The sequence below is a fragment of the Ilyonectria robusta genome (genome assembly GCF_021365365.1).
Source record: "Ilyonectria robusta strain PMI_751 chromosome Unknown BGZ61scaffold_24, whole genome shotgun sequence".
Classification (NCBI taxonomy): Eukaryota; Fungi; Ascomycota; class Sordariomycetes; order Hypocreales; family Nectriaceae; genus Ilyonectria; species Ilyonectria robusta.
Window position 1 is genome coordinate 664,496 of NW_025764458.1, and position 26,721 is coordinate 691,216.

General features: G+C 56.0%; 11 protein-coding genes across 11 annotated transcripts; 7 read left to right on the forward strand and 4 right to left on the reverse strand.

Moving 5' to 3' along the window:
* Positions 1-91: 91 nt before the first annotated feature.
* BGZ61DRAFT_498010 (Rapamycin-insensitive companion of mTOR, N-term-domain-containing protein) lies at positions 92-7,282 on the reverse strand (the record flags this gene model as incomplete). Its single annotated transcript, XM_046251225.1, has 14 exons — positions 92-130; positions 183-262; positions 347-562; positions 691-757; positions 814-879; positions 938-1,088; positions 1,137-1,296; positions 1,357-1,744; positions 1,798-1,880; positions 1,954-2,135; positions 2,270-2,332; positions 3,063-4,747; positions 4,801-6,301; positions 6,351-7,282. The coding sequence occupies 14 exons, from the start codon at positions 7,280-7,282 to the stop codon at positions 92-94; spliced, it is 5,613 nt and encodes a 1,870-aa protein (XP_046098754.1).
* Positions 7,283-9,301: 2,019 nt separating this feature from the next.
* On the forward strand, positions 9,302-10,248 carry BGZ61DRAFT_363553 (uricase; the record flags this gene model as incomplete). Its single annotated transcript, XM_046241447.1, has 2 exons — positions 9,302-10,085; positions 10,142-10,248. 2 exons carry the CDS (start codon positions 9,302-9,304, stop codon positions 10,246-10,248), a joined length of 891 nt encoding a protein of 296 aa, XP_046098755.1.
* Positions 10,249-10,388: 140 nt separating this feature from the next.
* On the reverse strand, positions 10,389-11,429 carry BGZ61DRAFT_592326 (ribosomal protein L13-domain-containing protein). The gene is made up of 2 exons (XM_046256723.1): positions 11,280-11,429; positions 10,389-11,221 (listed from the first exon to the last, which is right to left on the reverse strand). Exons 1-2 carry the CDS (start codon positions 11,298-11,300, stop codon positions 10,703-10,705), a joined length of 540 nt encoding a protein of 179 aa, XP_046098756.1. The 5' UTR covers positions 11,301-11,429; the 3' UTR covers positions 10,389-10,702.
* Positions 11,430-11,621: 192 nt separating this feature from the next.
* Positions 11,622-12,860, forward strand: BGZ61DRAFT_537607 (superoxide dismutase; the record flags this gene model as incomplete). The annotated part of the gene is made up of 5 exons (XM_046254557.1): positions 11,622-11,742; positions 11,800-11,834; positions 11,940-12,075; positions 12,137-12,214; positions 12,343-12,860. The coding sequence occupies 5 exons, from the start codon at positions 11,622-11,624 to the stop codon at positions 12,858-12,860; spliced, it is 888 nt and encodes a 295-aa protein (XP_046098757.1).
* Positions 12,761-13,820, reverse strand: BGZ61DRAFT_114225 (uncharacterized protein). Its single transcript, XM_046236974.1, has 2 exons — positions 13,266-13,820; positions 12,761-13,162 (listed from the first exon to the last, which is right to left on the reverse strand). The coding sequence occupies exons 1-2, from the start codon at positions 13,448-13,450 to the stop codon at positions 12,841-12,843; spliced, it is 507 nt and encodes a 168-aa protein (XP_046098758.1). The 5' UTR covers positions 13,451-13,820; the 3' UTR covers positions 12,761-12,840.
* A 1,157-nt stretch (positions 13,821-14,977) lies between these two features.
* BGZ61DRAFT_557355 (uncharacterized protein) lies at positions 14,978-15,727 on the forward strand (the record flags this gene model as incomplete). Its single annotated transcript, XM_046255685.1, has 2 exons — positions 14,978-15,247; positions 15,405-15,727. The coding sequence occupies 2 exons, from the start codon at positions 14,978-14,980 to the stop codon at positions 15,627-15,629; spliced, it is 495 nt and encodes a 164-aa protein (XP_046098759.1). The 3' UTR covers positions 15,630-15,727.
* Positions 15,728-16,513: 786 nt separating this feature from the next.
* On the forward strand, positions 16,514-17,462 carry BGZ61DRAFT_114234 (uncharacterized protein). The gene has a single exon (XM_046236975.1). It carries the CDS (start codon positions 16,731-16,733, stop codon positions 17,307-17,309), a length of 579 nt encoding a protein of 192 aa, XP_046098760.1. The 5' UTR covers positions 16,514-16,730; the 3' UTR covers positions 17,310-17,462.
* Positions 17,463-19,566, forward strand: BGZ61DRAFT_114242 (uncharacterized protein). The gene is made up of 5 exons (XM_046236976.1): positions 17,463-17,630; positions 17,698-17,847; positions 17,945-18,442; positions 18,499-19,362; positions 19,417-19,566. Exons 1-5 carry the CDS (start codon positions 17,616-17,618, stop codon positions 19,435-19,437), a joined length of 1,548 nt encoding a protein of 515 aa, XP_046098761.1. The 5' UTR covers positions 17,463-17,615; the 3' UTR covers positions 19,438-19,566.
* A 504-nt stretch (positions 19,567-20,070) lies between these two features.
* BGZ61DRAFT_363888 (uncharacterized protein) lies at positions 20,071-22,387 on the reverse strand (the record flags this gene model as incomplete). The annotated part of the gene is made up of 5 exons (XM_046241466.1): positions 20,071-20,805; positions 20,892-21,149; positions 21,222-21,611; positions 21,668-21,778; positions 21,863-22,387. 5 exons carry the CDS (start codon positions 22,385-22,387, stop codon positions 20,071-20,073), a joined length of 2,019 nt encoding a protein of 672 aa, XP_046098762.1.
* Positions 22,388-23,169: 782 nt separating this feature from the next.
* BGZ61DRAFT_363899 (uncharacterized protein) lies at positions 23,170-24,713 on the forward strand (the record flags this gene model as incomplete). The annotated part of the gene is made up of 4 exons (XM_046241468.1): positions 23,170-23,227; positions 23,346-23,404; positions 23,470-24,564; positions 24,621-24,713. The coding sequence occupies 4 exons, from the start codon at positions 23,170-23,172 to the stop codon at positions 24,711-24,713; spliced, it is 1,305 nt and encodes a 434-aa protein (XP_046098763.1).
* A 574-nt stretch (positions 24,714-25,287) lies between these two features.
* On the forward strand, positions 25,288-26,639 carry BGZ61DRAFT_521886 (EAP30/Vps36 family-domain-containing protein). The gene has a single exon (XM_046252511.1). The coding sequence runs from the start codon at positions 25,383-25,385 to the stop codon at positions 26,178-26,180; it is 798 nt and encodes a 265-aa protein (XP_046098764.1). The 5' UTR covers positions 25,288-25,382; the 3' UTR covers positions 26,181-26,639.
* Positions 26,640-26,721: the final 82 nt, after the last annotated feature.

The following is a 26,721-nucleotide window of genomic DNA, read 5'->3' on the forward strand; positions in this document are numbered from 1 at the left end:
TGTAAATATAGAAAACCAGTAAATCTCGATACATCACACCAATTTTATATGTCTAAAATGTATGATATCCTAGGAGCGAACATGGTTGAATCTACTTGGAGGGGTACATTTCCCAGAAGCCAATTTCCATCTGTTCACGGTCAGGCTTTTTCAGTCTGTTGACGGGATAGCGTATGGTTTACCTTCAATGCATGGATAAAAATCTTGACCAGCTCTTCAACTCGAGTCGGTGACTGGAGAAGGATATGCTTCTCGAGTAACTCTATAACGCCGTGTGTCAGTAATCACATGGGATGGAGTCGGAGCCATCGTCTCATAACGAAACTGCGAGGGACACAAAACCGACCTGATCCAAGCGTAACGGCTTCGACATAGTCATCCGCAACGTAGTTCTTGATCCACGCCCAATACGTGTTGCCCTCGTGCCGCGTATCCGCGTGGCCGTGCAGCATCTGGGCGACGGCCCCGTAGCCGAGGAGACAGGGGGCCAGGGCCATCTGGAGCCCGAGCCAGTCGCTGGTCTGGCCGACGTCGAGGACGTAGCGGGTGTAAGCGGTGCAGGCTACGTAGAGACGGTGTTAGTTAGTAGTCAGTAGCTAGTCGTGGGAGACGGGCGAGGAGCTGGGATGGGAGGGAGTATGTGCGTGCCTTGATGCTCCTCGGTGGCGCGGACATCGGCAATGGAGATGCCGAAGGAGTTGCAGTAGGATGTGTGCAGTTTCAGCTCGTGCATGATGTGCGCGACGATCTCGCTTGCCTAGAACGGCAATATTTGGTCAGGAACTTGTGGTTGCGTGCCGGATCGAGACTCACTCTTGAGATATCCTCGGCATTCTGCGCCTTGTAAGCCGCGAGGGCGTTGGCTCGTGAGAAGTGAATCTGGCATCCGGCCGCGTCAGTTGCCGCCCTTCGCTCGGGTGCACGGGAGGCGACATACGAGGTAGAGATAGTCTTGGATGATGTACCCCTTGAACGACTCCAGCGGCAGCGTTCCGTCACCCATGGCCATGACGAACGGGTGGTGTACAAACTGCTTCCACACGTCCCTGACGTCTGGCCGCTCGAGAAGGTACTCGAGGAAGTAGCCCCTGTCTCGTGTCAGGATGCTGGATGGATGCTTCGGCGCCGGCACTTACGGTGAGAATGGCAACGTGTAAGTCGAGTGGAAGTGGTTGAGAGGGCCATGTCCTTTGCCTAGACCTGGTGCCGTCCGGATGGCTCCCTCGATATATCGACAGGCTGAGCGGACGGCGCTGGGCGCATCAAGCCCCTTGGCCAGGTTTGCCGCAATGGCCGCTGTCGTCGTCAGTGTCCGTATCTCTTCCTCCAAGCTTCATCCTCCCAAATACGACTTACAAGCCAGGGAGCATCCCGTGCCATGAGTACTCGTGCTCGACTGATACGGGCTCTTGACCCGGAACACCTCTCCGTCGCCACCGACCAAGACATCCACCACGACCTTCCTCTCCTCCTCCGTCTCAGCTACCGTCAGATCCTCCTTGAAGGGCCGATGCCCGCCCTTGACGAGCACCCACTTGGGGCCCAGGGCGTGGATCTCCCGCGCCACCGTCTCGAGGTCGTCTGGGGAGCGGATGTCGACCTCCGGGCGGCCGTTCTGCGCGAGCACCAAGGCTGCCTCTGGGATGTTGGGCGTCAGCACCGTGGTGTGCGGGAGTAGGTGCTGTGAGAGCTGCTTGATGGCCTCGTGGGGGAGGAGCTGGGCGCCCGAGGTTGAGACCATGACCTGGCGAGTTTGGTTAGACGGCGTCGTGGATACGGAACGAGACGGCTTCGTACGGGATCGACAACTAAGACGGGGATCTTGTGCTTGGTAACCATTCTCGAGACCATCTCTATCGTGTCTGCGGCGGCCAACATGCCTATCACGCCACAGCCGGTTCTCGTCAGCCTCGCTCTTCTTCACACACGAGTGCGGTGCTGAGCGCAACTCACCCGTCTTGACGACATCGACGCCCACATCCTCGATACACGCCTCGATCTGCTGGGCTACGAACTCGGCGGGAATGACATGGATCCCCTTGACGCCCTGCGTGTTCTGCGCCGTCAGGGCTGTGGTGGCCGTCATGGCGTAGCAGCCATGCGCTGCGATGACCTTCTGGTCTGCCTCGAGGCCGCTGTGAAGATGCCCACGCAGTTAGCCCTCTATCCACACAGTGAACCAAAAAAGCTTCATATAAGTCTTTCCTCCCTTCATCGAAAGAGCCTCGTATTTCACTGTAGACTCCCGAATCGAACGAGTTTCACTTACGCCCCGCCCGAGCTGTCTGAGCCCGCAATAACAAGCACCCGTCCCTGAACCATGATGCCTCCTCTAAAAGACCGGCGAGTTCTAAAAGAAGCAGAGAAAAGTACCAATTCGGCGAGCCTGTGATAGATGAATACGGTTGACTAAAGCCGCCGTCGGAGGGTTTCGCGTCTTAATCCCTCGCTCGTCGTTTGGACTGCCCAGCCTTTAGTGGGGGCAATGCTAGACGAAGCGTAGCGTCATCGCCTGCGTGTACTTTGTCTCAACATCACCATCACGAGGTTGGCCGAGGAATATTGATTCATATGTCTTTGAAATGCAATGCTTCCCACCCGAGGGAGGGGTACCTGAGTGACCAGAGGCGACGCTGTCATCAATCCAACAACCATCATCCCGACTTTTCTTCTCCCATATCTTGTCCCTTCTGAATTCACCCGTCGTGAAAGCTACACGAAGAAACGCCCTACATCGCTCTCAAATACACACTCATTCATCATCATCCAGTCCCGTGTCCCTCAGATGCCCTCCCTCCCTCCTGGACTCCTCGCCCAAACTCCAAAGATTCCAAACCAGCCCTGGCCAGTTCCCCCAGCAGCCCCGAAACGTGATATATACATTGGCCCACAGAATGGGCAGTCTCTCTTGACTTCGCACCACCCGCTTCTCATGCATGTGCTCATGACTTTTTGGTTGTTGTACATTGAATTTTCATCATGTGGGGTCGTCTCTTCTGCATAAACGTTGACTCCTACCCTCGTCTCGCTTTCAGCGGAGGATGTTAAGCGGCGCTGGAAACAAGTTGGGCGGCACGTCCATCGGCTCGCTGATGCTTCTCTGCCTCTCCGTCCTGTCGTCTGCCGAGCTGCCATCTCCATCGCCGCTATCGTTCTCGCTCGCGCTATCGTCATCATCGCTGCTGTCACTGTCCCCCTCTTCCTCATCAAAGACGATCTGACGCATCACGTTCTTGTCGAACAAGTCAATTACCATCCTGCGCACTCCCAGCCGGTAGTGGTTCCATTCCATCGCACCCATGACCTCCTTGAAGAACTCCTTGCTTCGGAAGGCGCTTGGCTTGCGTTGTCGCAGTTTCTGCAACTCCGTGACCGCTTTCTTGTAGAGAACCATATTCCCTAGGTCAACGATGAGCTCAAGGACTCGCTTGTTCACGTCTTCATCGCTCATCAGCGGTATAATCTCTCCAGGCTCCAGGGGTGGACGAGCCGCGCGCCGAGGAGGGGCCTCAGGTGCAGTCCGCTGCGTCATGGGGACAGTGATAGATGCGACAGTCTTCTGCTTCCACGGTTTCAGAGACAATAGCTTCGACAAGTCGGCCGGAATACAGAATCCAAGTGACGTGCCTAGAGGCGTCGTATTCGCGTCCCAGCCATTCTCCGACAAGATCTCCAGGCCATGAGTAGAGCGAGAGATCAAACCCAAGACGAAGAACGCCGTGCCTCGGAGGCTCATCACCTCATGCGACTCGGCAATCTCGATAATCTGTTCCACCACGTCACTAGACTCGAGGAAGGGTGCTCCGAGCTCCATCGACCCAACATTGCCCACCGCCCAGAGGCAGCCCTTGACTTTGGTAAGAATTTCAGGGTCGCTCGTCTGCATTTTGTGTTCGCGGATTGTGGCCACAAACTCTTCAAAGTGACCTTTATCGCTGAGAAGCCTGCACCCCTCCTGGGTACGGGTCAACTCTCGGTAGAAATGCGGTGGCACATGGCTATCGTGGAAATCGGCATCAGCCTCGCCATCGTCAAACAGACTCATCCTATGACTGCCCTCATCCGGATCGACAAGGAAATCCTTTGCTAAGCTGGCTTCGATAACGCTGACATAGGTATCGTTGCGCCCCAAGAACCAATCATCCATTTCGTTGCTGATGTAGTCCAAGCCATCCAAGTAATGGTATCCAATCGACGTGGACAAAAATCGTAGGAGCAATGGTGCTCCAATCTCTCCTAGATGATCGAGTGCAGGCCTACATTCGACGATATACTCTAAATATGTCTTCCTGTTGCATGCTTTCTCCAGAATCTTGACCGCTGTCGCACATACTTCGATTTCCGGATCGTAGAGTTGGGTTACAAGGAGCTGGATCGCCCACTTGGAATCACTCACTCCTCCTTGGCCGTTGACCGAGGGAATTGGCCGGATGGCATACTTGCGAAGGGCGTTTGTTGCATGGATTCGGATGTCCTTAGTACCCGCAGTCAAAGCCTTGGAAACCAAAACGCGAGGGTGACCTTGGACGCTGTAGTCAAAACTTGACAGGAGCAGCTTGATAAGGTCCGGCCGTTGCTTCAAGTCCACAATGTGATACATCATGTTGAACATTTTCCATCTCTCCATGACCTGGAGTCCTTTGGGGTCGCCACTGAGGACCCCTAGCATGGGAAAGTAGCCGCCACAGAGACTATCAGTTATTCGATCTCTTGAGAACATGGGATATTGGGCTGAAATGCCACTGGTCTGGGTAATGGTTAATATCATATCTTATTACTCATTAGTATGCAATGACTCACTGGATCGCACTGAGCAAGACATTCAGCAATCTGCCTCAATAGTTTGCTGTCCGCAAGGAACTTGATGCCCTCCACCGATTGTAGCAACGAGTGCATGAGCGCACAACCCGCCTTGACGTACTTCTGAGTGTTTCGTGTGTTTTTGATTTCAGCAAACTTGAACTTGAACGGCCGGTAAAAGCTCATGATCCTCTTCATGAACTTTGACGCCTTGATAGCCTCTTCGAGCCGTTTCCCGCTTTGAAGGGGCCCGTCAAACACTTTCACAATATTTTCCCAGTTCCATTTTGCGTAGTTGGAGCTGTTGAGTACGTTTGTGTCGATAAGCAGTTGCCTGAACGTGGCATCATCAAACACGATTGCGGCGGTTGTCTTCGGGGTGTCCTCCAGCGACACCAAGTCTGCCATGCTGTGACTGGAAGGCAGCGCACCGGATACTGGTCCTGAGGGAGCGCTCCTGTATAGCGTTCGACTGACACTGCTGATCTGATAGACTATGCCTGATGCAACAAAGTGATCGTCATTCGATACCTTGGCCGCTGCAGAGAAAAGGTCAGGCAAAAGATGGAGCTCTGCGCTCCATGAAGGAGGAAGGAGTCGGCTGGCGAGCTTGAGCACCTCTCCAATCAGCAGAGTTGTCTTGCGCTTGAGAGTAGCATTCTCATCCTCTTGGGCGATCTTGAGGAGGATGGGGAGAAGGTTGGACTTGATAAAGACGGCCAACAGTAGAGCAGTGTAATGTTCGACAAAGTTTTGCTCGCCAGTCTCTTCTTCCACATACAATGTTTGCCCCCTTTCTCTGCCAGTTGACGACTTCAGGTTGGCTACTCGGCCGTATGTCGTCAATCTGCGCCCAGCGAGGAAGGACGTGGCCCAAGCAGGCGACTTGATCCGAAGCAACGAAAACACAAGATCGATGACTGTCTCGCGGATCGCAGGGCTTGGTAGTAGCATACTTGTGGTGAGGGATCGGATGGAGCGTAGGTCGTACATGCAAAGAGACATCAGGCCCGGCCATGACTTCAAGGCTGTGGCGATGGCCTTGGAATTTTGCTTGAGAACGTGCTCGTTGTTAAAAAGTTGATCGGTAAAGACGGTGAAGAGAACCTCGAGTCCATATCCTGGTTGGAGGTACTTCCGCTTCTTAGGCGAATCCAGGAGGTAGAGGAAAGCCGATGTCAAACTTTCTGGGGCTTTGTAGATTCCCTCAGCAAGCGCCTCGGATAGAGGACCCATGCCTCCCGATGCCACCAGCAGCGCCGGGTCACGCACCAATATCTCGGCCAGAGTCTCGATGCAAATGGGGCGGAGCCGATCAATATCCTGTTCAGAGGCTTGGACGTTGGTGCGACGATCTTCACCGTGCTCAGCAACCGCAACGATAGTTCGTACGACTGCGCGGGATATCTCTTTAACACCACCCTTCACGTCGAGGAACGCGCGGACAAACTTGAGGGCCTGTTCCCGTTCAACATCTGCCTTTCGATAGTTGTTCAAGGACCTGGGGGAATTAGTACGTCGCGTTTGGTAGCATTTGGCAGAAACCATACCGTATGACAAGATAGTCTGTGTTCAAACTGCGAATCTTCTTAAGTGAGGCCACATCCGAAATGGCATATCTCGTCATCCGGTACCCAGCAGCAACCACCTCTCGACTTTCACTCAACAGCATAACCTGCATTCGGAGCCCAAAGACGGACCAGACGAGATCGTACTTGAGAGTCTGGTGCCGCTTGAATAAGTCGACTAGCTGATTGCCACGAGTCACATAGTATTCAGGCGTCATGCCCTCAACCTCAAGCGCTTGAAGGAGCTCTGTCAGCGCAAATGTCGGGCTCTCGGTTGACGAATCAACGTCAGATCCCAAACCGGCAGATCGTGACACACTCTGTGGGGAGCGCACGACGCTTGGATCGACCACGTTGGACCCGGTACGATTTCGAGTTGGGGTCGTTGGGGGAGCTTGACGGGTGCGCTGGGTATCAGATATTTTCTGCCTCAGCTCCTTGATGCGCGTGTTGCTAGCATTGAGTTCGGCTTCGACCTTCTGACGTTGCTCCTTGGCTTGCTTTGCTTTCTTAGAGTTGAGCGCCTCGAGCATGTTCTCACTGCCCTCCTTGATCTTCATCTCACGGTTGAGACGTTCCTTGAGGGTTGCAATGGCCTTGTCTGTAAGGGAATCGACGTCGTCCTCGTCCACCTTGTCCATGAAGCTGGTGGGATACATGGACGCGGCATCGCCTCGGCTGCCCGCACGACTGCGCAACTCTGAACTGAAGCTGCCTGGGGCGCCTCCAGGATTCAGGCTGCTCCCACGCGGCGCAAAAGAGACGCCCGAGGCGGACAGGTTGCGACCACCGGCGCCATTTGGAGGCTGGAGACCCGTGTCAAAGCTGGTGCGGCCGGGTATCTGAGACTGCTGTGACGGCTGGCCCGACGACGTCAGGCCCTTTTGGGCGGCGGAGGCAGAGGAGCTCAGCATCACGAGGGTGAGCGGCCCACCGGCTGGGACGCGGCCCTGGCGCGGTAGTGGTGCATTCGTTGGTTACTCGGAGCGGTTGGCTCGCGGTCTGAAGCGGGTACGGCGTCGGTCGGAGAGTCGGAGGAGGTTGTCGTCGTTGGGGAGCGATGGCCCGACTGAGGCGGGTTACGATGCGATAGCGACAGGAGAAGTCGGCAAACGGGTTCGATACGGATCGATTCGGCGAGGGGATTGGGCTCGAGAAGATGGAGATGTGGTGATTTGGCGTTGGGGGCGGAGACGGCTCTAGAGGTGCGTGCGTGCTTGCGTGGATATGGAGGCTCTTGCAGCCGCAACACGAGCACGCGAGGAGGCGAAAGCAAAAGCAAAAGCAAAGGCAAAGGCAAATGCAGATGCAGGCAGCCCAACAGCAAACAAGAGAATGAAGGAGGCTCGAGGTGCAGGGCGACAGGGTTCGCGAAACGAGCGACCGGGATGATTGGAGGATCTGGCGTGCGGGTGGAGGAGCAGGAGCAGAGTCGCGATGGTGTCCAGCCCGTCGAGAGCCTGTAGGGAGACCGGACGTACTACGTAGAGGTAGCAAGGAACCGGTAAGGAGGGGGGATGTCGTTGGTTGTGCAGCGAAAGTGGAGGGATTGGGCTGGATGCGGATGTGGACAAGGTAGGGACGTGGTACACAGAATGGCAGTTCCAGCGCTACAGGGTCGGGCCATTCGACCCGGACACTAAATTGGTGGTGGTGGTGAGCATTTAGTGCAAAGGTACAAAGTACGGTCCAGGTGAGCGGGCAGTTAAAATAGAGGCATCACCGACTAACTACAGACCTAGTAACTGCCCCGGGCAAGGTATATAGGCCCTGCAGCCCTGTAATCCGCGGATGGCTCAGCTGGCGTTCGGTGATGGTGCCGCCGATGGTGCCCCCAAGCACCCAGCCTGAGCATTTGCAGCATGGATGTCACTGAGCCAGCCACTGAGGGCGGTCGGCGCGGGGGTTGCTGCAGGGCTTAAAACTGAACGGGCGGCGTCTCTAATTAGTACCTAGTTCAGGGCTGAACAACGGACTGAAGAACGGGAGGCTCTGTCTGGCTGCCATTGTTCGAGACGGCCCTCGACGAGTCAGAGGCATTGTAATATGTATCCTCGCTGATCTGGTGTAAGTCAGGGCAGCTGCACATATTCAAACCAGAAGAACGAGGATGGCGCCCGCTGTGTTTCCTTATCAGTACTATTTGCATTATTGACTTGTCGTCCTCGTCGTCCTTATCGTTATCTTATAACGGCATCTCAAGCTGCCTCGATGAACTTCATTGATTCACCAACTTGGTCCACAATCAAGACTGAATCAGAACCTGGCGGCTTCCACTTCTACCCAGTTTCTCCGAGACATCGTATCATCGGGAACTCTCCACACCCGGAATTTCTTCGTACAACTGCTGCTTCCCTTGACAGTTCCCGAATGTGATCCCACAGATAAGATAACCCGATAAGCTAATCGGCCATGGCTAGAAGCGGCACCCACCACCTCCCGTGCCGCGACCGTCATGGGAGTCGGCGCCCTCCGCGTCGCCGGGACCGTCCACGCGTGGCCCCATCAGAGCCGGCAGCTCGCTGCCAATCTGCGTCGCGCTTCGCCAATGCTTTCGGCCGCTGGCGCCAGGCTGTATCGCCGCTGTCCGCCGTGCGCATTGGACGTTGTAGCTGTCTCAGTTTGGCTGTTGCTGCCCCAGGTGCTGACGTGAACGTCGCGGCTCCGCGGCCGAAGGTTATATAGCTTATCTCCTCCCACCTCCCCTCACCACCGCAACCTCGAGTTCTCTCACAATCACTCAACAGCTTCTCCTCTTCAAGCCTTGAATAAGCTAAAGCAAAGACTTGCTTCATATCTCCTCGGTCTCCGTTGCCCGCCCTTCGATACCCTTCTCACTCGCGCATTGATACCCCTCTGCTTCTACCCCTCAACTTCTACCCCTCAAAATCACCTTGATATCCATGTCCCAGGAACTCCCCGTCCGAGCAAAGATGCCTTACGTCTCCGCAGCTCGCTATGGCAAGGACAATGTCCGCGTTTACAAAGTCCACCGCGACACCGAAACCGGTGTCCAGACCGTCACTGAGATGACCGTCTGCTGTCTCCTCGAGGGCGAGATTGACACCTCCTACACCGAGGCCGACAACAGCGTTGTCGTTGCCACCGACTCCATCAAGAACACCATCTACATCACTGCCAAGGAGAACCCCGTCACACCCCCTGAGCTCTTCGCCTCTATCCTCGGCAACCACTTCATTCAGAAGTATGCCCACATCCACGTCGCCAACGTCAAGGTCGTCACTCATCGCTGGACCCGCATGGAGATTGATGGCAAGCCCCACCCTCACAGCTTCATTAAGGACAGCGACGAGGTTCGCAACGTCGAGGCCCGCATCAGCCGCAAGGATGGCATCGCCGTCAAGAGTGCCATTGTTGGCCTGACCGTTCTCAAGAGCACTGGATCTGCCTTCCACGGCTTTGTGCGGGACGAGTACACCACTCTTGGCGAGACCTGGGATCGCATCCTCTCGACCGATGTGGACGCCTCTTGGAAGTGGAAGTCATTTGAGAACCTTGAGGCTGTCCAGGCGGCTGTGCCCAAGTTCGACGAGGCGTGGAAGTCTGCCCGTGAGATCACCCTCAAGCTCTTCGCCGAGGATGAGAGTGCCAGCGTCCAGAACACCATGTACAAGATGTGCGAGGAGATTCTCGCTGCTGTCCCTGACGTCGAGACCGTCATCTACGAGCTGCCCAACAAGCACTACTTTGAGATTGGTAAGTCACATATCCCCGCACCTCAACCTGAACACAAATACTGACATTTATCTTAGACCTGAGCTGGCACAAGGGCCTCAAGAACACCGGCAAGGACGCTGAAGTTTATGCTCCTCAATCTGGCCCCAACGGTCTGATCAAGTGCGAGGTCTCCCGCTCGTAGACGCATTAGCATCGGGGTTGTATCATCAATTCGAGTACATACATTAAAGCGTTGGAATTTGGGACAGTTGCAATGTAGCGGATGATCCGATGTAATGAGCTATGACGGAACCATATAACTTAAATACACTTATACATGAGCCTTGAATCAGCCGTCTGTGATAATTGCTCTTCCTAGGAGCTGTATAATTTTTATGAGTCCCAATTGCTTTGAGGGTTCAATACTTGCTGGCTTTGAGGCCCCACCCCTTTGCATCATTTCGACGTTGTTGTCCGACGTAGCAGGTTCCTCTCACGCCACAGCCTGTTCTCCGATGTTGTGAAAAATGTTGTTGCCATTTGCTTGATTTCCAGGTCATGAGAGATGCCCACAATATGGTACAGATAGTACACGACTTCTCCAGTCCGTCACGCTATTCTACAACGCCGCCGTTAACCTTCCGCCATTTGTTCCCTTATAACCTCTTGGTGTCGGTGGCACGTAGTCTCTCCACCGCCTGTTCCCAGCCGTCCTTCCCCACCACCTTGCCACCAAACCGTATCAAGTTGTCCTTGTACGGGTGTGCCTCACCCTCAAAAGCCTTGAGGCGTGCCAATCGCTTGTCTCGTAGTCGGTTCTTGGGTAGCATGCCACTGACGGCTTTGCGCAGCACCTCGGAACCACCGTGCTTCTCCATCAAGACGTCCATAGTCACCGTCTTGAGGCTACCAGGGCGGGTCGTGTGTCGGTAGTAAGGCTTCTGCCACTTCTTGCGGCCGGTCGTGTGCAGCGCAGCGCAGTTGGTCACCACCACGTAGTCGCCGCAGTCGGTTGAGGGATCGAAGATGGGCTTGTGCTTGCCCATCAGGAGAACGGCAATACGTGACGCCAGGCGGCCGAGTGAAGGGGGGGTCACGCCGGGTTGGGTCGAGAGAGTCTGGTGGGGGGTGGAGGCGGAAACGGAGTGCCATACTCGGGAGTAGGCGAGCTTGGTCTATAGAATTGGTTAGCATCTGGGTTGAGGTGAAGCATTTGGAGGTGGGGTGACCTACCAGACCAAGGGTTTGAGACATCTTGACGACTGCTAGAAGGGTCAATCCCTCAAGACAATCACCGCCAATGGGTTCAGGTCAGTGGTGGGGCCCAGGTGCTGGTGTTGTACCGTCGTTGAGGCTACGCCGGACCGTCTCGCAAGATCGCGAATCTGCCAATGCTCTACGAAAGTTTGATGCCAGGTTCAATTGCTGACTCAGGCGGGCCATGGTCACGTGCGCCAGTTGTTTTCCGAAGTCGGTGGTGGCCCACTCGGCGGGGGGTTGCACTACTACAAGTCCCGGCGGCATCGTCGGCCGTGGATTTCAAAGCAGAACAAGCAAACACACGATCTCCTCAAAATGGCCCCAAAGATCACTCCGCCCCGTGCTCTGGCAGCGGCATCTCTCTGCCTGATCGCAGGCTACTCGGCCTACCGCTACGGATCTTCACGCCGCAACAATTCCAAGGACACCCCGCCCGGTTAGTGCCGCACGGCTTCTCTTACACCGGATTCAACGGTCTAACCAGTACGAGCAGCCTCTGGGAAGAAGACAGTCGACAACTCGTTTGAGGTGCGCCCACGTCTCACAGCGGATGACTCAACGCTTTGAGAAGGGGACGAGGAGAGCAAAGTGTTCGTGAAAACCAGGGATACTAATGAAACGCTGTGAAAACAGACCCTTTTTGCCGTACCGTTGTCATGTGACGGCTGCATCAAGGCGGTTTCAGATTCGCTCTACAAGATCGGCGGCATCAACAAGGTTGAAGGCAACCTTGAGGATCAATCGATAACCGTAGAAGGCACAGGCAAGTGTTGAATCGGTGTGCGACAGGATGAGGTTGGAGGAGGGCTAATCATGCAATCTTATTTCAGCGGCACCTTCAGCCATTGTGGAAGCCATTCAATCTACCGGGAGGGACGCCATCTTGCGAGGATCAGGCGCCTCAGACAGTAAGTGCAAGAGGGCGTTTCTTTTGATTGTGTCAAAACGTTTGGGGCTGCTACTCCATGCCCGTCTCCCCGAGAATTGGGTTGGTCACAGCCAAGCTTTCATTGGGCTAACAGATGATACTCGACAGGCGCTGCCGTAAGCATCCTTGAGAGTTTTGCAGACATCGAGAAGAAAAACAAGGATGAGGAGCCAAACCGTGAAGTGAGGGGGCTGGCAAGGATGGTCCAGGTCGGCTCTGGACGCACGCTCGTGGACCTGACCATTCGGGGAGTTGCTCCAGGAACATACCGCGCCTCGATTCGTGAGTACGGCGACTTGAAGGGTGGCGCACGATCTACGGGACCCGTCTGGGCAGGAGGCGAGAAGGAAACCCGCGGTACCCTGGGCGTGGTTGAGGTGGGTAAGGACGGACGAGGCGCTGCGTTTGTCAACCATCCCTTCCAAATCTGGGAAGTCATTGGACATGCTATGGTCCTGACACGACAAGAGGAGGGCACCGAGCCGCTGGCGAACGACGCAGACACCGTCGTGGGTGTCATTGCGCGCAGTGCTGGTATGTGGGATAATGACAAGACGGTGTGCTCATGCACGGGTAAGACGCTCTGGGATGAGCGTCGGGATGAGGTCAAGAAGGGGATGCTGTGATGGAAGGCATACCCCCAGCTGTAGCCGCCGACGTCGTTCGATTTCGTCCCCTCTCAAACTTGGATATAGCGAGAATACCAGGGGAAGGATAGCATCCAGTGGAATTAAGGTTATTGAGGTCCTGGCATGATCGATTCATGGCATCAATCCTTCGTTTTCCAGTCTCTTCGTCCCCGCGGGCGCTTCGACTGGACGTGAAACCGGGAGTATAGCCCGAAACAATGGCAGGCGAAGCATTTGGGCTTCTATCGCAGGGCTTACGAGTTGATGTGGTGCGATATCTCAGTCCCAAGGTCAGATCGCTACATGGGTCAGGGCGATAATCGTTCGACACACGGCCGGGCGATGGGCAGTTGTTCTGCCACCCTCGCCCTTGGCTTGGTGCTGATGGGTGGGAGAACAAACCCATGTTCTATAGAATGCGATTCGAATTCAGGGCAGAGTTCCCGGATGGTAAATCCCCGGGTATGTAAGAACAAGCGAAGGAGAACGTCGTCGTCCCCAGACTGAATCGACGGCGATGGTGCGATCCTCGGCGTCCAGTGCCGGACGAACGGTGGATCCCGTTGCGCTCCGGATGTGCGGCTCATAATCTGCCGGACGAGCACGAAACGGACAGGTCTATGCGTAGAACGATAGATTGGAACAGAAAGATGCTACAGTGCTACAGACAGTAGCTTACGTACTATGGGGAATGCTACATCGAGAAAACAAAGGGCTTCGACGTAGGCGGCGGAGTCGCAGCGTCGCACAGAAAGTGGACGACCAAGGCAGACCGAGTGCGAAGACGCAATTGATTGGGGAAGCGGGCAGAACTCCACACTTTGAAGACCGGAAGAGCCCGGATGGTGGTGGCAGGATGAGACGGGGGCAGGCTAGGAGGTGGATTGGTTTTGGATTAGTTAGAGATCAGCTCGTGGAGAAGGGACGGGATGAATGTATCTTGTTGCGAGATGCCAGGAGTTTAGGACCTGCAATGGGTAGCACGGCGGCATGACTCTGTTGGGAAGTCACTGGCTTGTGTTGCAGAGCGAGAGGTCTTCGGGCCAATATTGAAAATCTTGCATGTGAAGTGGCACGGCAATTCGGACTTGGTGTAGCATCAACGGGGGGTCTAAGGTGAGGCGTCACATCGAGTTTACGAATTAAAGCTGCCAACTCGATTAAAGCTACTTAAACTTACACAAACTTACAAACCCTCTTCAAGCCAACTCGACAGAATGGGCTTTGTGCGTTTTGATCTTCCACTTTGTTTTCACGGCTCATTTCCACATCTCATCTCGAGTTTCCAACGTAACACACTCGCGATGTGAGTTTTGCTGCCGCATTGACAACCCCTGGCCCCTAGATCTCGGCCCGGTCACACCCTGTCTGGCAAAACGTGTCAGTCAGGCCCGCCCAGGGCCTCCGACGATCAGGGGTCCTTTCTACAGGCCTTGGCACGACCGGAGGGGCCGCGAGGGAAGCTGGTCGAAGGCCCGAATCTGGTCGCCTGGAAACATGGCCTGGCTGAGCATGCTGGTGGACTGGTCGAAGTCCATACTTCGTGCGTGTAGCCTGCGGCCCGGATGGTGACCGTGGTGTGGCTGGTGCACAGTAGATCGACGCGTGTTGAGTGGACGCATTAGTGCATGGACTGGGCAGCAGCCGCCGTAAAGGATAGGCTGGGAGGCGCTGGAGCTGAGGCAGATGGTGATGGGCCTGTGATATCATGGGCGAGGGATCAAGGGTTTCCACATTATGGGATCTCACAGCGAGTTTCTGTTTCTCTCGCTGTCGTCCTGTCATCCCATGTCGCCCATCTGCCGTCGTGGCAACCGCAGCGAGATGAAGTTGCCGGTTTTTCCCTCTAGTCCCGGCCGCCACTGCTCGGCACCGAAAGCCAAGAAGAGAGCCGAAGAGGCGTAGATTCTATTTTGAGGTTCAAATTTGGCATTATTGGTGATGAGCGGTATAACTAAGGCATGTCCAGGGGGCTACGTGAAGAACTCCACCAGGGTTCGACACGCATACATCATCACCGCGCATGTCTAGTCCCGCTGCCACCGTTGGTGTTGGTCCACCGCCGTCACCTGTTGGTAGGGACGAGCTGAGCCAAGGTGTACTACCAGTCAAGGATGTACATGACTACCCGTGCCCTTGGGTCGGAGCCCGTGGAGGTTCCGATTTTGGATGTTGATGGAATTAAGAGACGATGGGTCATGCAGAGGCAGACCGTCCATCACCCAATCTGCTCACGGGGAGCTCCAGTACGGCGCTTACACAGTCGATGGACCAACCCAACAGCAGATCGGACACACGTCATTCGACGCCAACGGCTAGCCATCGCTGGCTGCAGGGCTAGCAGGACTCTCGTCCGCGAGGGTTGCCAGTTGCCAGTTGCCAGGGTAGGCCAATGAGCCGGAACCTAGGGAATCGGAGGCGTTGAGCGGGAGGGCATTTCGCATTGCCATCTCCCCTAGCGCTGCACGCATCGGTGCTACAGCGTTCCAGCAGCCAGATTTTGGCTGAAGGGCGCTCCACCAGCCAGAAAGCCACCGCTAGTTCCCCAAGATAGGCGCCGTGAGCAGCGGGGATGTCACTCCAGGATGCCGGGATGCTCCTGGAACAGCCCAATCAAGCCCCCCTGCAGCAGGGCTTGTGGGACCTGCAACACTCGGTGCCCCAGGACGTGGTGGGAGACGTCCCAGTGGGTGCGCCGCTGATCCTGGCACCGATGTGGATGTGGCGCCGATGGGCGACGTGGGAGATGCGGGCGATGCACACTGAACGACGAGTCGGCCTCCCACCGTTCGATTTTGGGAAGCATCTGACGAGGCTCAGAGTGGAGGTGGTTCGATGAACTATAGACGAGGAGGGGAAGGACGGATTTAGAAGGGTAAACCAGATGCCCGAGCGAGGCCGATATCACATCACATCACCGGGGACGACTCTCAGATAGACGAGTAAGAGAGCATTGACGTGTGGAGGAATAACGGGACAACGACATCAAGGGTGGGCATCTTGGGCACGATGGACTACCCGGTGCACTGGAAGCGTCTGCGTATGCGTCTGATCAATCCCTCAGCTTTTCCTTTCTTTTGCTCTGAGGCTGGTGGCTCCTGTCCTCCATCAAACGCACCTGGTGCAGCCGGACAGCGAGCCATGTCCCTGTCCAAACCCGCCCAGACATGCCGACACATCGGGCTGCGGTCGATCAGGACGAACGCTTTGCATGTCAAACCCTCCGCAAACCCAACGCAGCAACACACACTAGATACAGGAGCCGGTAGCCAACAGAGACATTCTGGAGGCCGAAAAGGGCAACCCCTGCTGCACATCCCCCTGACCCGCCAGCGCGGCCATGCCTCGCCATGCCTCGCCATGTCTCCAATGCTTCCTCTGCAGTCGTTGCCCTCCCCCTTGTGTGATCCAGGTGTGACAGCCCAGCCTTAGCGGCCGCGGGTTCGCTGGGCGGTTTAGCGCCCTGGGGACAGACCCAGCATACGATGCGGTGATTGATATACCTCCGCCCCCCAGCCCAGAGCCGTGGGATTGGGCGCTGTCCACCATCTCTCACTCTCTAGGCGCTGAGCTTCGTTGCCTCGTCCACTCACTCCCTCGCGCGCCGAATCGCACCGCCCGTCCCGCTGCACAAAGGCTCGTCCCGTCACCAGACCATCGGTCCTTGGCCACACTTGCGTACAGTCTAATTGCCTCTTCTTTTGCACGACTCGCGTGGCCTCTTGGGTTCTTGGCTAGGGAGCCCTGCTTGCTGGCTTGGCCCGACTCGGACGTGCATCGCAGCGCTGTTGAAGGGGGAAAAAAACGTCCGATTGCACTTACACCGATCCTTCACCCTCGACGGGCTCTTTTGGATATAATACTCACATGGGCCGGCCCGTGTATTTCGCTCGTTATCAGTTTTTCGTCTCTCGTTTCGCAGGCACGGATCGAAAAGACTTCTTGCAGTATCTGCTCTCCTTTTGGGCATCTTTTACTCATCTCTTTCCAGAGACGACTTATACTTCGTCCATCGTCTCTCGCAACTATCAACGTCTTGCCAGCAACTCTACATATCAGATACGTCAGAAAAGCCAAAGACGCGCCAACCGCCGATCAAAACCGTCTTGTCTAGCTATTAGCAATCGCAAGACAAGTCAACTCGGCTCTCCTCCATCCATCGTCCCATCAAACCCGGAGCTTTCCTCGCGGGCCCAAGCTTTCTTGGCCGCCTTTGCTGCATTAAGGAGCAGCGCCACTGACCGGTCGCCGCCAAGTCTCAACAGCGGCCAATTGCTCGCCCAAGGCGGGGAAAACAGGCCCAAAAGCCCCAACCGTCTCGCTCCGCCGCACCGCTCCGCACGGCCAGCACCGCAGTTGCCCTGCTACCTGCCACCTGCCACCTGCCCCCTGGTACCCGGCCCCCGTTTTACGGTCACGGCCGTACCTGCCCGCCATCTCAAATAATAAGTCGGGGCAGCCCTCCTCCAACTCGACTCGCTCCTGCTGCCACTGCTACTGCTAAGCGCCGAAGCTACTTCCCACACCAACTAAGACCACCCCACTTGCCTCCCGCTACTCACTCCCGCTCCCACTCCCACTCCGTCCTTCCGTCTCTCCCATTGTCTCGCTCTTCACCTCTTCTTCGCCCGCTTCCCGCCACACCCACAAACCTCTTCTCTTTCCGTCTTTCTTCTCCAGTCCGACAGACACTCTACTTGCGATCCATACTTTTATTTTTGCTGTGGCTGCCACTGCCCTGCAGCGACAATCATGTCGTTGAAACAGGTATGTTCGGCCCAGAGCCCGCCTAACTCGTCGCCCATCAACAGTCCACTGACTCGTCCTCGCACAGGAAATCGAGACCTGGGTTGCTGCCCTGGGTCGCTACGACAACAATGAGTTTGAAGACTCCATCGTCGAGTTCGAGAAGATCCAAGACACTAGCAAAATTCTCTTCAACATGGGCGTAATCCACGCGACTCTCGGCGAGCATGAAAAGGCTGTAAGTCAAGGCATTCCCCCTCCCCACCCTGATGCGCTGTACTGCATCACGGCCACCATCGCACCCACTTCGCATGCTAACAATCACCGCGCAACAGGTCGAAGCCTACCAGCGAGCCATCCGGCTAGACCAGTATCTCGCCGTCGCCTACTTCCAGCAGGGCGTCTCCAACTTCCTCCTCGGCGACTTTGAGGAGGCCCTCGCCAACTTCAACGATACCCTTCTGTACCTGCGCGGCAACGCCATGATCGACTACGCTCAATTGGGCCTTCTCTTCAAGCTCTACTCCTGCGAGGTCCTTTTCAACCGTGGCCTGTGCTATATCTACCTACAGCAGAAGGATGCCGGTATGCAGGACTTGACATACGCCGTCAAGGAGAAGGTGGTGGAGGATCACAACGTTATTGACGAGGCCATCCGTGAAGAAGCGGAGGGCTACACCGTTTTCTCCATCCCCGTCGGCGTCGTCTACAGACCCAACGAGGCCAAGGTCCGCAACCTCAAGACCAAAGATTACCTCGGCAAGGCAAGACTTGTCGCGGCTTCGGATCGCGCCAATGCATTCACCGGATTCGCCGGCTCGGAGATCAAGAACGTAAGAACATCTCTCTTCGCACCTTGAAAACCTCATTTAGCTAACAGCCATACCAGGCCGGAAAATTAGAAGTTAAGGACGACCGGCCCCCAGACAACATCTCCTTCGCTGCCACCAACCTTGTCAAGCCTGGCATCCAATCTCGCAGACAACAGTCAGAACCGCCAAACAGCCGTAATGTCTTCCCCCCAACTCCTCCACCGGAGAACGAGCGTCCTTCGCGAGGCGCTTCTGTTCGCAACGGTCCAAAGCCCCAACTGGCTAAGCTCAACATCCAACAAGCTGAGCCGAACCGTCGCTACGAGAAGGCTGGTTCGCCCCCAGATGCTCGTCAAAGACCAGTAAGATCTGCGTCTGCCAACCCTAGGAGTGCAGGTCCTCGAGAGCCTCCTCCTCTACAGCGAAGGCCGAAGCAGATTCCGGAAGAGGAGGGCTCGTACGCCGGCGAGGTTTATGACATGTACGGCGGTGCCGGATCCAGGGGATCGGGAGGCAGCCGACAACAGGGTCGCCCATCGCAACCCCGCTACGTCAACGAGGATGACGGCTCTGAGTACGACGACGGATCCTTCGATGAAGGTGACTTCGAAATGCTGGGCAACAACCGCCGCGGCCCTGCTTCTGTGGCCGGATCTTCACGCAGTGCCCCCCGCCGTGTCGACGTCACCAAGATCCGTGTCAAGGTCCACGCCGATGATGTGAGATACATCATGGTCAAGCCTGATGTTGATTTCTCCGTCTTGGTTGAAAAGGTCCGGGAAAAGTTTGGCCTTCGCCGCCGCTTCAAGGTCAAGGTCAAGGACGAGGACATACCCAATGGTGATATGATCACCATGGGTGACCAAGATGACCTGGATATGGCAATCGACGCCGCCAAGGAGGAGGCCCGGAAGATGAGGCAAGAAACTGCAAAGATGGAGGTTTGTACACCCTTCCCTCTCATGTGCCAATAAATAACTAACAATTCATTCTAGATTTGGATCGTGGAAGTTTAGACATTATACCCCTTACTGCTGTTGCATTTTTCTTCATGTACCCTACCGTCTCACGACATAATGGTCTGTCTTTATAGTGGCTTGTCCTTGATGGACAGCCCTCTTCTTGACACGGCTGCATAGCAGCCCTTTTATTTTCCTTTTATTTTCATTCATCTTCTTCCTCTTCATCCTGTATCTTTGCCCCTCCAAGGCACGTTATGAATAGCATAGCCAACCCAACATTTATTAGAGGAGGGCGGCAGGAGTCTGGATGTCATGGTGGTCATAATATTTGCTTTGTGGTGGAAGGGAGGCCTAGCACTGTATCATGCAGGCCGAGAGTTGGAGCGACATAGCTCGATGATACCTTGGGAAGATCTGGGTTTTGAATATATCGATCATGACACGATTTATGATTTGTTTGATTTGGCAATGTGGTGTGGGACCAGCCCGGGCAGATCTGATTAGATTGGTGGTGAGGTGAAGATGAAAAGTGTTATTTTGCGTTTAGTCTGAGTGCATTGGACAATACATGGTTTTACAAGCTATGGTACAAATCTACATGGTGTCTATGGCACCTGAATGAATATCCAAGTCCTTCATTCTCGCCACTGGCTTTCTCATGCACATGCAACTCCGGTTTCACCTATGCTAGCTCTCCTGCACCGCCTTAGGGGCCTCATTAAGCCATCGCTGACGAACCTCGGGGCCGCCCTGCTCTAGTTCGTTGAGCAGGCTACGGACAACAGATGTGCGAATGCGCCACTCCTCCTGGCCCACCACCGTGAAGAGGATGCGGGAGGTCTTACCAACAGCGTCAGAGGAGCCAATGGCGATCATACGTAGCATAGAGTGGACGGCGGTGGCGTCGTCAGCAGGGATACCCTCGAGGAGTTGGTCAAGAGCCGTGGCCCAGCTGGGTGATTCGTGAACCGCCTTGTCTATGGCGTCGAATAGAGTCCGTTGGATCGGCGCGGCGGCTAGGGCTGCGCGGTAGGCAGTTGGGGGCGGACGCCAGAAGAAGTAGGGCAGTAGACGGGCAACTTCGCTGGCAGACCGGTAGCGCGCCGTCTCGTGGGCGAGGGCCTCGAAGACGTAGGCCTGGGCTACGGGCCCGGGGGAGAGCATGGCTGGGACGAGGGTTGGGGGCTGTGGCCAGGGGAGGGATGTGCCGCGGGGGAGGATAGGATACGCGGTTGGGTCGTTGGTGATGGACTGGACTTCGGAGATGAGCGGGTCGAGGAGGTTGTCCCGGATGAGGGCTTGTTCAAGGGGCGTGTGGTCTTTAGGGGGCGTTTTGAAGAGGTGGTTGCGGTATTCCCACTGGAAATGGTCGAGCTTTTGGGGGTTGAGCTTGATACCGCCACGGGTGAACTTGAAGGTCAACTGGCGTCATGCATTAGTATCAGACTCTCCAGGAAAGATGTCACTGGCGTGACAGAGAAAAAGTGGCGGAAGTCAGGGGCACTCACAGCTTCAGCGACGTCGTCGAGGAAGCGCGGAGTGGCATGCCCCCTCTTAAAGGAGGCGCCAAGGTTGGCAAGCCAAGCCTGCAGGGCGATGGGGAAGATGTTCTGATCCTGGTAGGTGGAGAGGTTGACGCTATCGTGCCGCTTGCTGAGCTTGGAGCCATCGTTGTTCACAAGGAGGCCGAGATGTGAGAAGGTCGGGGGCTCCCATCCGAAGGCTTCGTAGAGGGCTAGGTGCTTAGGCGTAGAGATGAGCCATTCCTGAGCGTGTTTTGTTAGTTATGCCTTTGTTTGGCGAGGGTGAGGGGATAATTTCAGGGGTAATTAGCATACCTCTCCGCGAATAACGTGCGTAATTTTCATGAGATGGTCATCAACGACATTAGCAAGATGATACGTCGGATACCCGTCCGTCTTCATCAGCACAAAGTCCTCCTCAGGCTCCTTCTTCTGAAACGGCCCGTAGATGGCGTCCTTGAACTTGGGTGTGCCGAAGAGGCCCGAGTTGAGGCGCACGACGTGAGCTTCCCCAGCCGCGGCACGGGAGTCGGATTCGGCGCGGGGGATGGTGCGGCAGGTGCCCGGATACGCGGTGGGCTTGCCGGAATCGTGGAGGGCGCGCTTCTGGGCCTCGAGGTGGTCGGCGGTGCAGAAGCAGCGGTAGGCGGAGCCGTTGTCCAGGAGCGTCTTGGTGTGCTCGTGGTATGTGTCGAGGCGTTCAGACTGGGAGATGTGATTAGGATAAGCGAACTCGATATACAGAGGGTGAGGAGGTTTACTTGTCGGTATGGGCCATAGGGGCCGTCTTTGTCGGGCCCTTCGTCCCATGACAGACCAGCCCATTCAAGGTCCTTGAAGATACGCTCCTCAGCGTCCGGTACTAGACGGTTCTGCGAGGCATTGATGGTTAACATAAAATTCCAGTACTTCATTTGTATGTCAGGTTGAGCAGAAGGAAATATAGAAGTGCTAACCTGGTCGGTATCTTCAATACGAATGATGAACTGGCCGCCCTTGGTCGCCTTGGACACTAGGTTGTTGAATAGCGCAGTCCTCAACGACCCCAAATGAAGATAGCCCGTGGGAGAGGGTGCAAAGCGTGTGCGGATGGGTTCGTCGGCGGGGTAGCCCAGAATATAACGCTGCGCCGTTTCTGCAGAATCTCCAACTTCATCACTGCCGCCCTTGTTGCGTTTCTTAAGAGCGGCCAACCTCGACTTGGGCTTGGTCTTGCCCTGAGTCTCGTCCTCGTTTTCTGATTTTATTGACAGCTTACCCCCCTTTCTCTCAGGCTTGCCGAACTTCTGCACCTTGGTGATCTTGTTCAATGGCGCATCCAGAGCATGGCCGTTGTTCGTCTCATCCACATCTCGACGCTGCGAGGTTGACGCAACAAAAGTGCGCCGTGTATGGGAAATTGAGGGACGACACGGACGGAGCCATTGGGTGAGTTGAAATTGCCTCACTACTCGCTGCGAACGAGCTGACAGAGGTATCATAATGGCGGTTGTGAGGCCCTCATGGCAGGGCTATAAGAATATATGGGCTGAGTTTAGTGGTCACTGAAAGAAGCGTCTCGCCATGACTCGGGAATTGGCGGCTGGACGTTAGCCTGTAGACGGGTGATGTGCCACAATGTGGCGTTCTTGATTGGTTGTCGATAAGACGATAAGATAAGATAAGATAGAGGTTTAGAATTTTGGAAAGAGTCAGTTCAGATCTTGGTTGGCTGGGCTGCTATTTGTCGATCATTTTGATTACAGAAAATGTGATTGCTTCCTTTTGTGGGCTTTACTTCTCAGATATCAAACGTCCATGCCGTAACAGTGAATCGCTTTGTGTGGACGGTTGTTTGCTCGATGCAGTTTGCCAGAGTCTACTTTGTCCAGGCGTCAATGGGCATGACGCATGTGAAGGTCTGCCTCGCCTCAATGGACAGAAGAACAGATTTATCGGGTTGCTACTGACTCGTCTAACGCCTAGACACGCCATTAGGAGATTCTTTTATCTCTCAATTCCCATTAAATTTCTGCTCCCCTGCACATTGCCTCACTCAAGAGACGAGGAGACCAAAGACCCCGCGTTCTGATTGCCTGTTCTGCTGCTGTGCCGTCAGCCACGCCAAAAGATTTTGTGCTGTACTACCCAAGTTACGCAGCTGCACGGTGCTCCACTCAACGAACTGGGCGGGCTGGGCGAAACAACCACCAATTCTTCATCTTGCATTACAGATATCTCGTTCCTGCAACGTTCAGTCTCGCACCAAACACTCGCACGCACCATGGACGAGAACCCGTTCAACGCCGGCGGCCCGGCCGACGAGGAGGTTGATCTCTACGGTGAGTTTTAGCTCCCCCGCATTTGCAGGCCGACCGTCGCAGGTTTTTCAGTCTTCAGCGCGGGGAGGGCTGGAGACGTTGAGACGCTGAGAGCTGCGGCTGACTGGCGAGGCGACAGAGTTGCTCAGTATCGATAAGACGGCCACGCCGGACCAAATTAAGAAGGCATACCGAAAAGTACGTGTTGCACTCTTCAACAACCCACATAGTAAATCATCCTAACAAGTCGTCCCTGCTCTCAGGCCGCCCTCAAGTACCACCCGGACAAGGTCCCCGAGGAACAGCGAGTCGAGTCCGAGGTCAAGTTCAAGGAAATCACACAGGCATACGAGATCCTCGGCGATGAAGACAAGCGTGGCCTCTACGACGTGCACGGCATGGCCGCCTTCGACAAGTCTCGCGGCGGCCCTGGCGGCGCCGAGGTCGACCTGAACGACATCATCTCGCAGATGTTCGGCTTCGACATGGGCGGAGCTGGCGGCCCCGGCGGCCCCGGAGGCCCTGGCGGACCCCGACGACCCCGACGCGGACCCGACGAGGAGCAGCCGTATAAGGTGACACTGGAGGAGCTCTACCGCGGCAAGACGGTCAAGTTCGCCGCCAACAAGCAGGTCCTCTGCAGCACATGCAAGGGCTCTGGTGGCAAGGACAAGGCCAAGCCCGCACAATGTGAGCGGTGCAAGGGCAACGGTATCGTCGAGGCCTTCCGCCAAATTGGCCCCGGCATGATGCGCCGTGAGGCCGTCGTGTGCGACCACTGCCAGGGCGCCGGCTCCGTCTACAAGGAGAAGGACCGCTGCAAGAAGTGCAAGGGCAAGCGCACGTCGCAGGAGAAAAAGGTGCTCGAGATCTATATCCCCCGCGGCTCCATGCACGGCGAGCGAATCGTCCTTGAGGGCGAGGCCGACCAGCACCCGGATCAGATCCCCGGCGATATCGTCTTCACCCTCGTCGAAGAGCCCCACGACACCTTCACCCGTCTCGGGCATGACCTCTCTGCTGAGCTGAGCGTGTCACTTGGTGAGGCCCTTGGCGGCTTCTCCCGAACTGTGCTTAAGCACCTTGACGGACGCGGCATCCGCATCGATCGAGATCAGGGCCAGCTCCTGCGCCCTGGTGATTGCCTCAAGATTCCCGGAGAGGGTATGCCGATGAAGCGCGGCGATGCCAAGGGTGATCTGTACCTGCTGGTCAAGGTCGAGTTCCCTGAGGACGGCTGGCTGAAGGACGACGCGGCGTACGATGCTCTGCGAAAGATGCTGCCCGCCGCCCCCAAGGACATCGACGCCGACGAGGTGGACGATGTTGAGTACGAGGACGACGCAGACATTGAAAAGGTATGACCCCCTAGTTTGCCCCTGGATTGACGCAGCATTAGCTAACACGGCAATAGATGGGCGCGACTGCAGGACACGGATTCGGCGGCGAATGGGAAGATGAGGACGAAATGGGTGGTGACGGCCAGGCGCAGTGCCAGACCCAGTAAACGCGAGGTCATATCTGTTTCCATCTACAATCTACGACGAAGATAGAGCAGACCTAGAAGCGAGACAGCCCCGAAAGAACGGGGTGGGGGCTAACGAAGTGACGACGGAATCAGAATAGAATGGCTAGGTATAATGCTGGCCGACGGTGTCCATGGCGATGAAGACGCCAGGGAAAAAAAGAGGCACCGAGGGAACCGAAACAGAGAGAGGCAGAGGGACAAGGGACTCTGTTATGAAAGGGATATCACCGCTCTGGAATGAAGGGGACAAGACTCGCTTTAGACGGCGGGGATGGCTCCAAATAGAAGTTTGAGCATGTAAATGCCTGCTTTTGATACACGCACACGCATGGCATATGCCTCCTGTGACCCGAGACGATCTAGTTAACCAAGGTGGTGTCGGTTATGTGAGTGTTGTGAGAAAGAGGAGCGTCTTGGTCACATGCTATGACGGTGTCGCGGCCGAAGCTGGGGAAATGCGGCTACGTATCGCCGGCCCCACCAATCCGCCGCCGATAACCTCAACCTCCGGGCTCCTCCCACCCCACCTTCAACCTCCACCTTCACCTCCGTCTTCGCCCTCACTCCTCCTCGTCTCCTTTTGCTCTCCTGCTCTTCGACAAACACCGCCCTCCATCTCCGCCGCAGGAAACCGCACCACCGCCCATCATGTCCCGCAAAGGCGTCGGCCTCGCCGCCTTCGACCGCAGCCGCGTCACTTCCGCCCACTACGCCTCCCACGGCTCCTCGCTGCGCGCCACAAACGCCCAGGCGCTCGAGACGCAGCTCGACGTCTTCCGCTCGCTGCTGCACCAGTTCGCCGCCACGCACGCGCGCGACATCCGCTCCGATCCGGCCTTCCGCGCCCAGTTCGCCCGCATGTGCGCCGCCATCGGCGTCAACCCCCTCGCCAGCAGCAACCTCGGCGGCGGCGGCAGCGGCGCCAACTCGGTGTGGGCGCAGCTGCTCGGCAAGACGGTGCACGACTTCTACTTCGAGCTCGCCGTGCGCATCGTCGAGGTGTGCAGCGCCACGCGCGCCGAGAACGGCGGGCTGATCGGCCTCGCGGACCTGCGCGAGCGCGTGGCCCGCGGCCGCCTGGACGGCTCCGACCCCATCGCTGACGACGACGTGCGGCGCGCCGTGCAGACGCTGAGCCCGCTAAGCGGCGCCTACAGCGTAGTGCGCGTAGGCCGCCGCGAGTACGTCCGCAGCGTGCCGCGCGAGCTGAGTACCGACCAGGCCGCCGTCGTCGAGGCCGTCCAGGTGCTGGGCTACGTGAGCGTGGAGATGCTGCGCGATAACCTGGGCTGGGACCGGGCGCGCGGGCGGACCGTCATCGACGACCTTGTGGCCCAGGGCATGCTGTGGGTCGACAAGCAGACCAAGGGGGAGTGGCAGTATTGGAGCTTGGGGTTCATGGTGGAAATGAACAGCGGTGACACAGTTGTGGAAGAAGCTGGCTGAAACGAGACATGAAAGCCACGACATACTTGTGTCTCACTGCGGCGGCCAGAGATCTTGAGTTTCAGGGACCATCCCAATGATGTTCCCCTACAGAACTTGATGGAATTGCGCCAAGGCACCACGTTGAAGAGAGATCCCAGTTACCTCTCTTGGCCATTTACAACACTTCTGCGGCCTTCATGGCCAGCGGGTCCTAGGCGAACGGGGTATTCAAACTCACTCGGAACCGATCTCCCCGCATATATCATTTAGAGGCCCTGGCATCACCCCCACATTGGTATCACATCTCGAAGTGAACGGGCCAGCTCAAGTCGCATCGAAAGCGTTGTACATAGAAGGGCACGACCAAGACAAGCCTCGGCATATATATAGACTTACAACTCCGTATCTCACTTTCAGGAGATGAAATACCCGTCACGAGCAACATGCCAGACATGAAATATAGATTAAATTCACAACAGATGTTTCTTTTACATTGCGCGCATCTACAAAAAAATCAAAAGATCAAAATGGAGTAAATACTAGTTCATTCATTAACCAG

Bases quoted from the DNA above. Each gene is read 5' to 3' on its own strand.
- BGZ61DRAFT_592326 (XM_046256723.1), bottom strand. From the start codon at position 11,300: ATGTCTCAAACCCTTGGTCTG. The intron at 11,222-11,279 runs GTAGGTCACCCC...CCAATTCTATAG, and splicing joins TGTCTCAAACCCTTGGTCTG to ACCAAGCTCGCCTACTCCCG.
- BGZ61DRAFT_114225 (XM_046236974.1), bottom strand. From the start codon at position 13,450: ATGAGCCGCACATCCGGAGCGCAACGGGATCCACCGTTCGTCCGGCAC. The intron at 13,163-13,265 runs GTTTGTTCTCCC...TGACCCATGTAG, and splicing joins TCGCATTCTATAGAACATGG to CGATCTGACCTTGGGACTGA.
- BGZ61DRAFT_114242 (XM_046236976.1), top strand. The intron at 17,848-17,944 runs GTAAGTCAAGGC...ACCGCGCAACAG, and splicing joins TCGGCGAGCATGAAAAGGCT to GTCGAAGCCTACCAGCGAGC. The intron at 18,443-18,498 runs GTAAGAACATCT...CAGCCATACCAG, and splicing joins CCGGCTCGGAGATCAAGAAC to GCCGGAAAATTAGAAGTTAA.
- BGZ61DRAFT_114234 (XM_046236975.1), top strand. From the start codon at position 16,731: ATGGGCCGGCCCGTGTATTTCGCTCGTTATCAGTTTTTCGTCTCTCGT.
- BGZ61DRAFT_521886 (XM_046252511.1), top strand. From the start codon at position 25,383: ATGTCCCGCAAAGGCGTCGGCCTCGCCGCCTTCGACCGCAGCCGCGTC.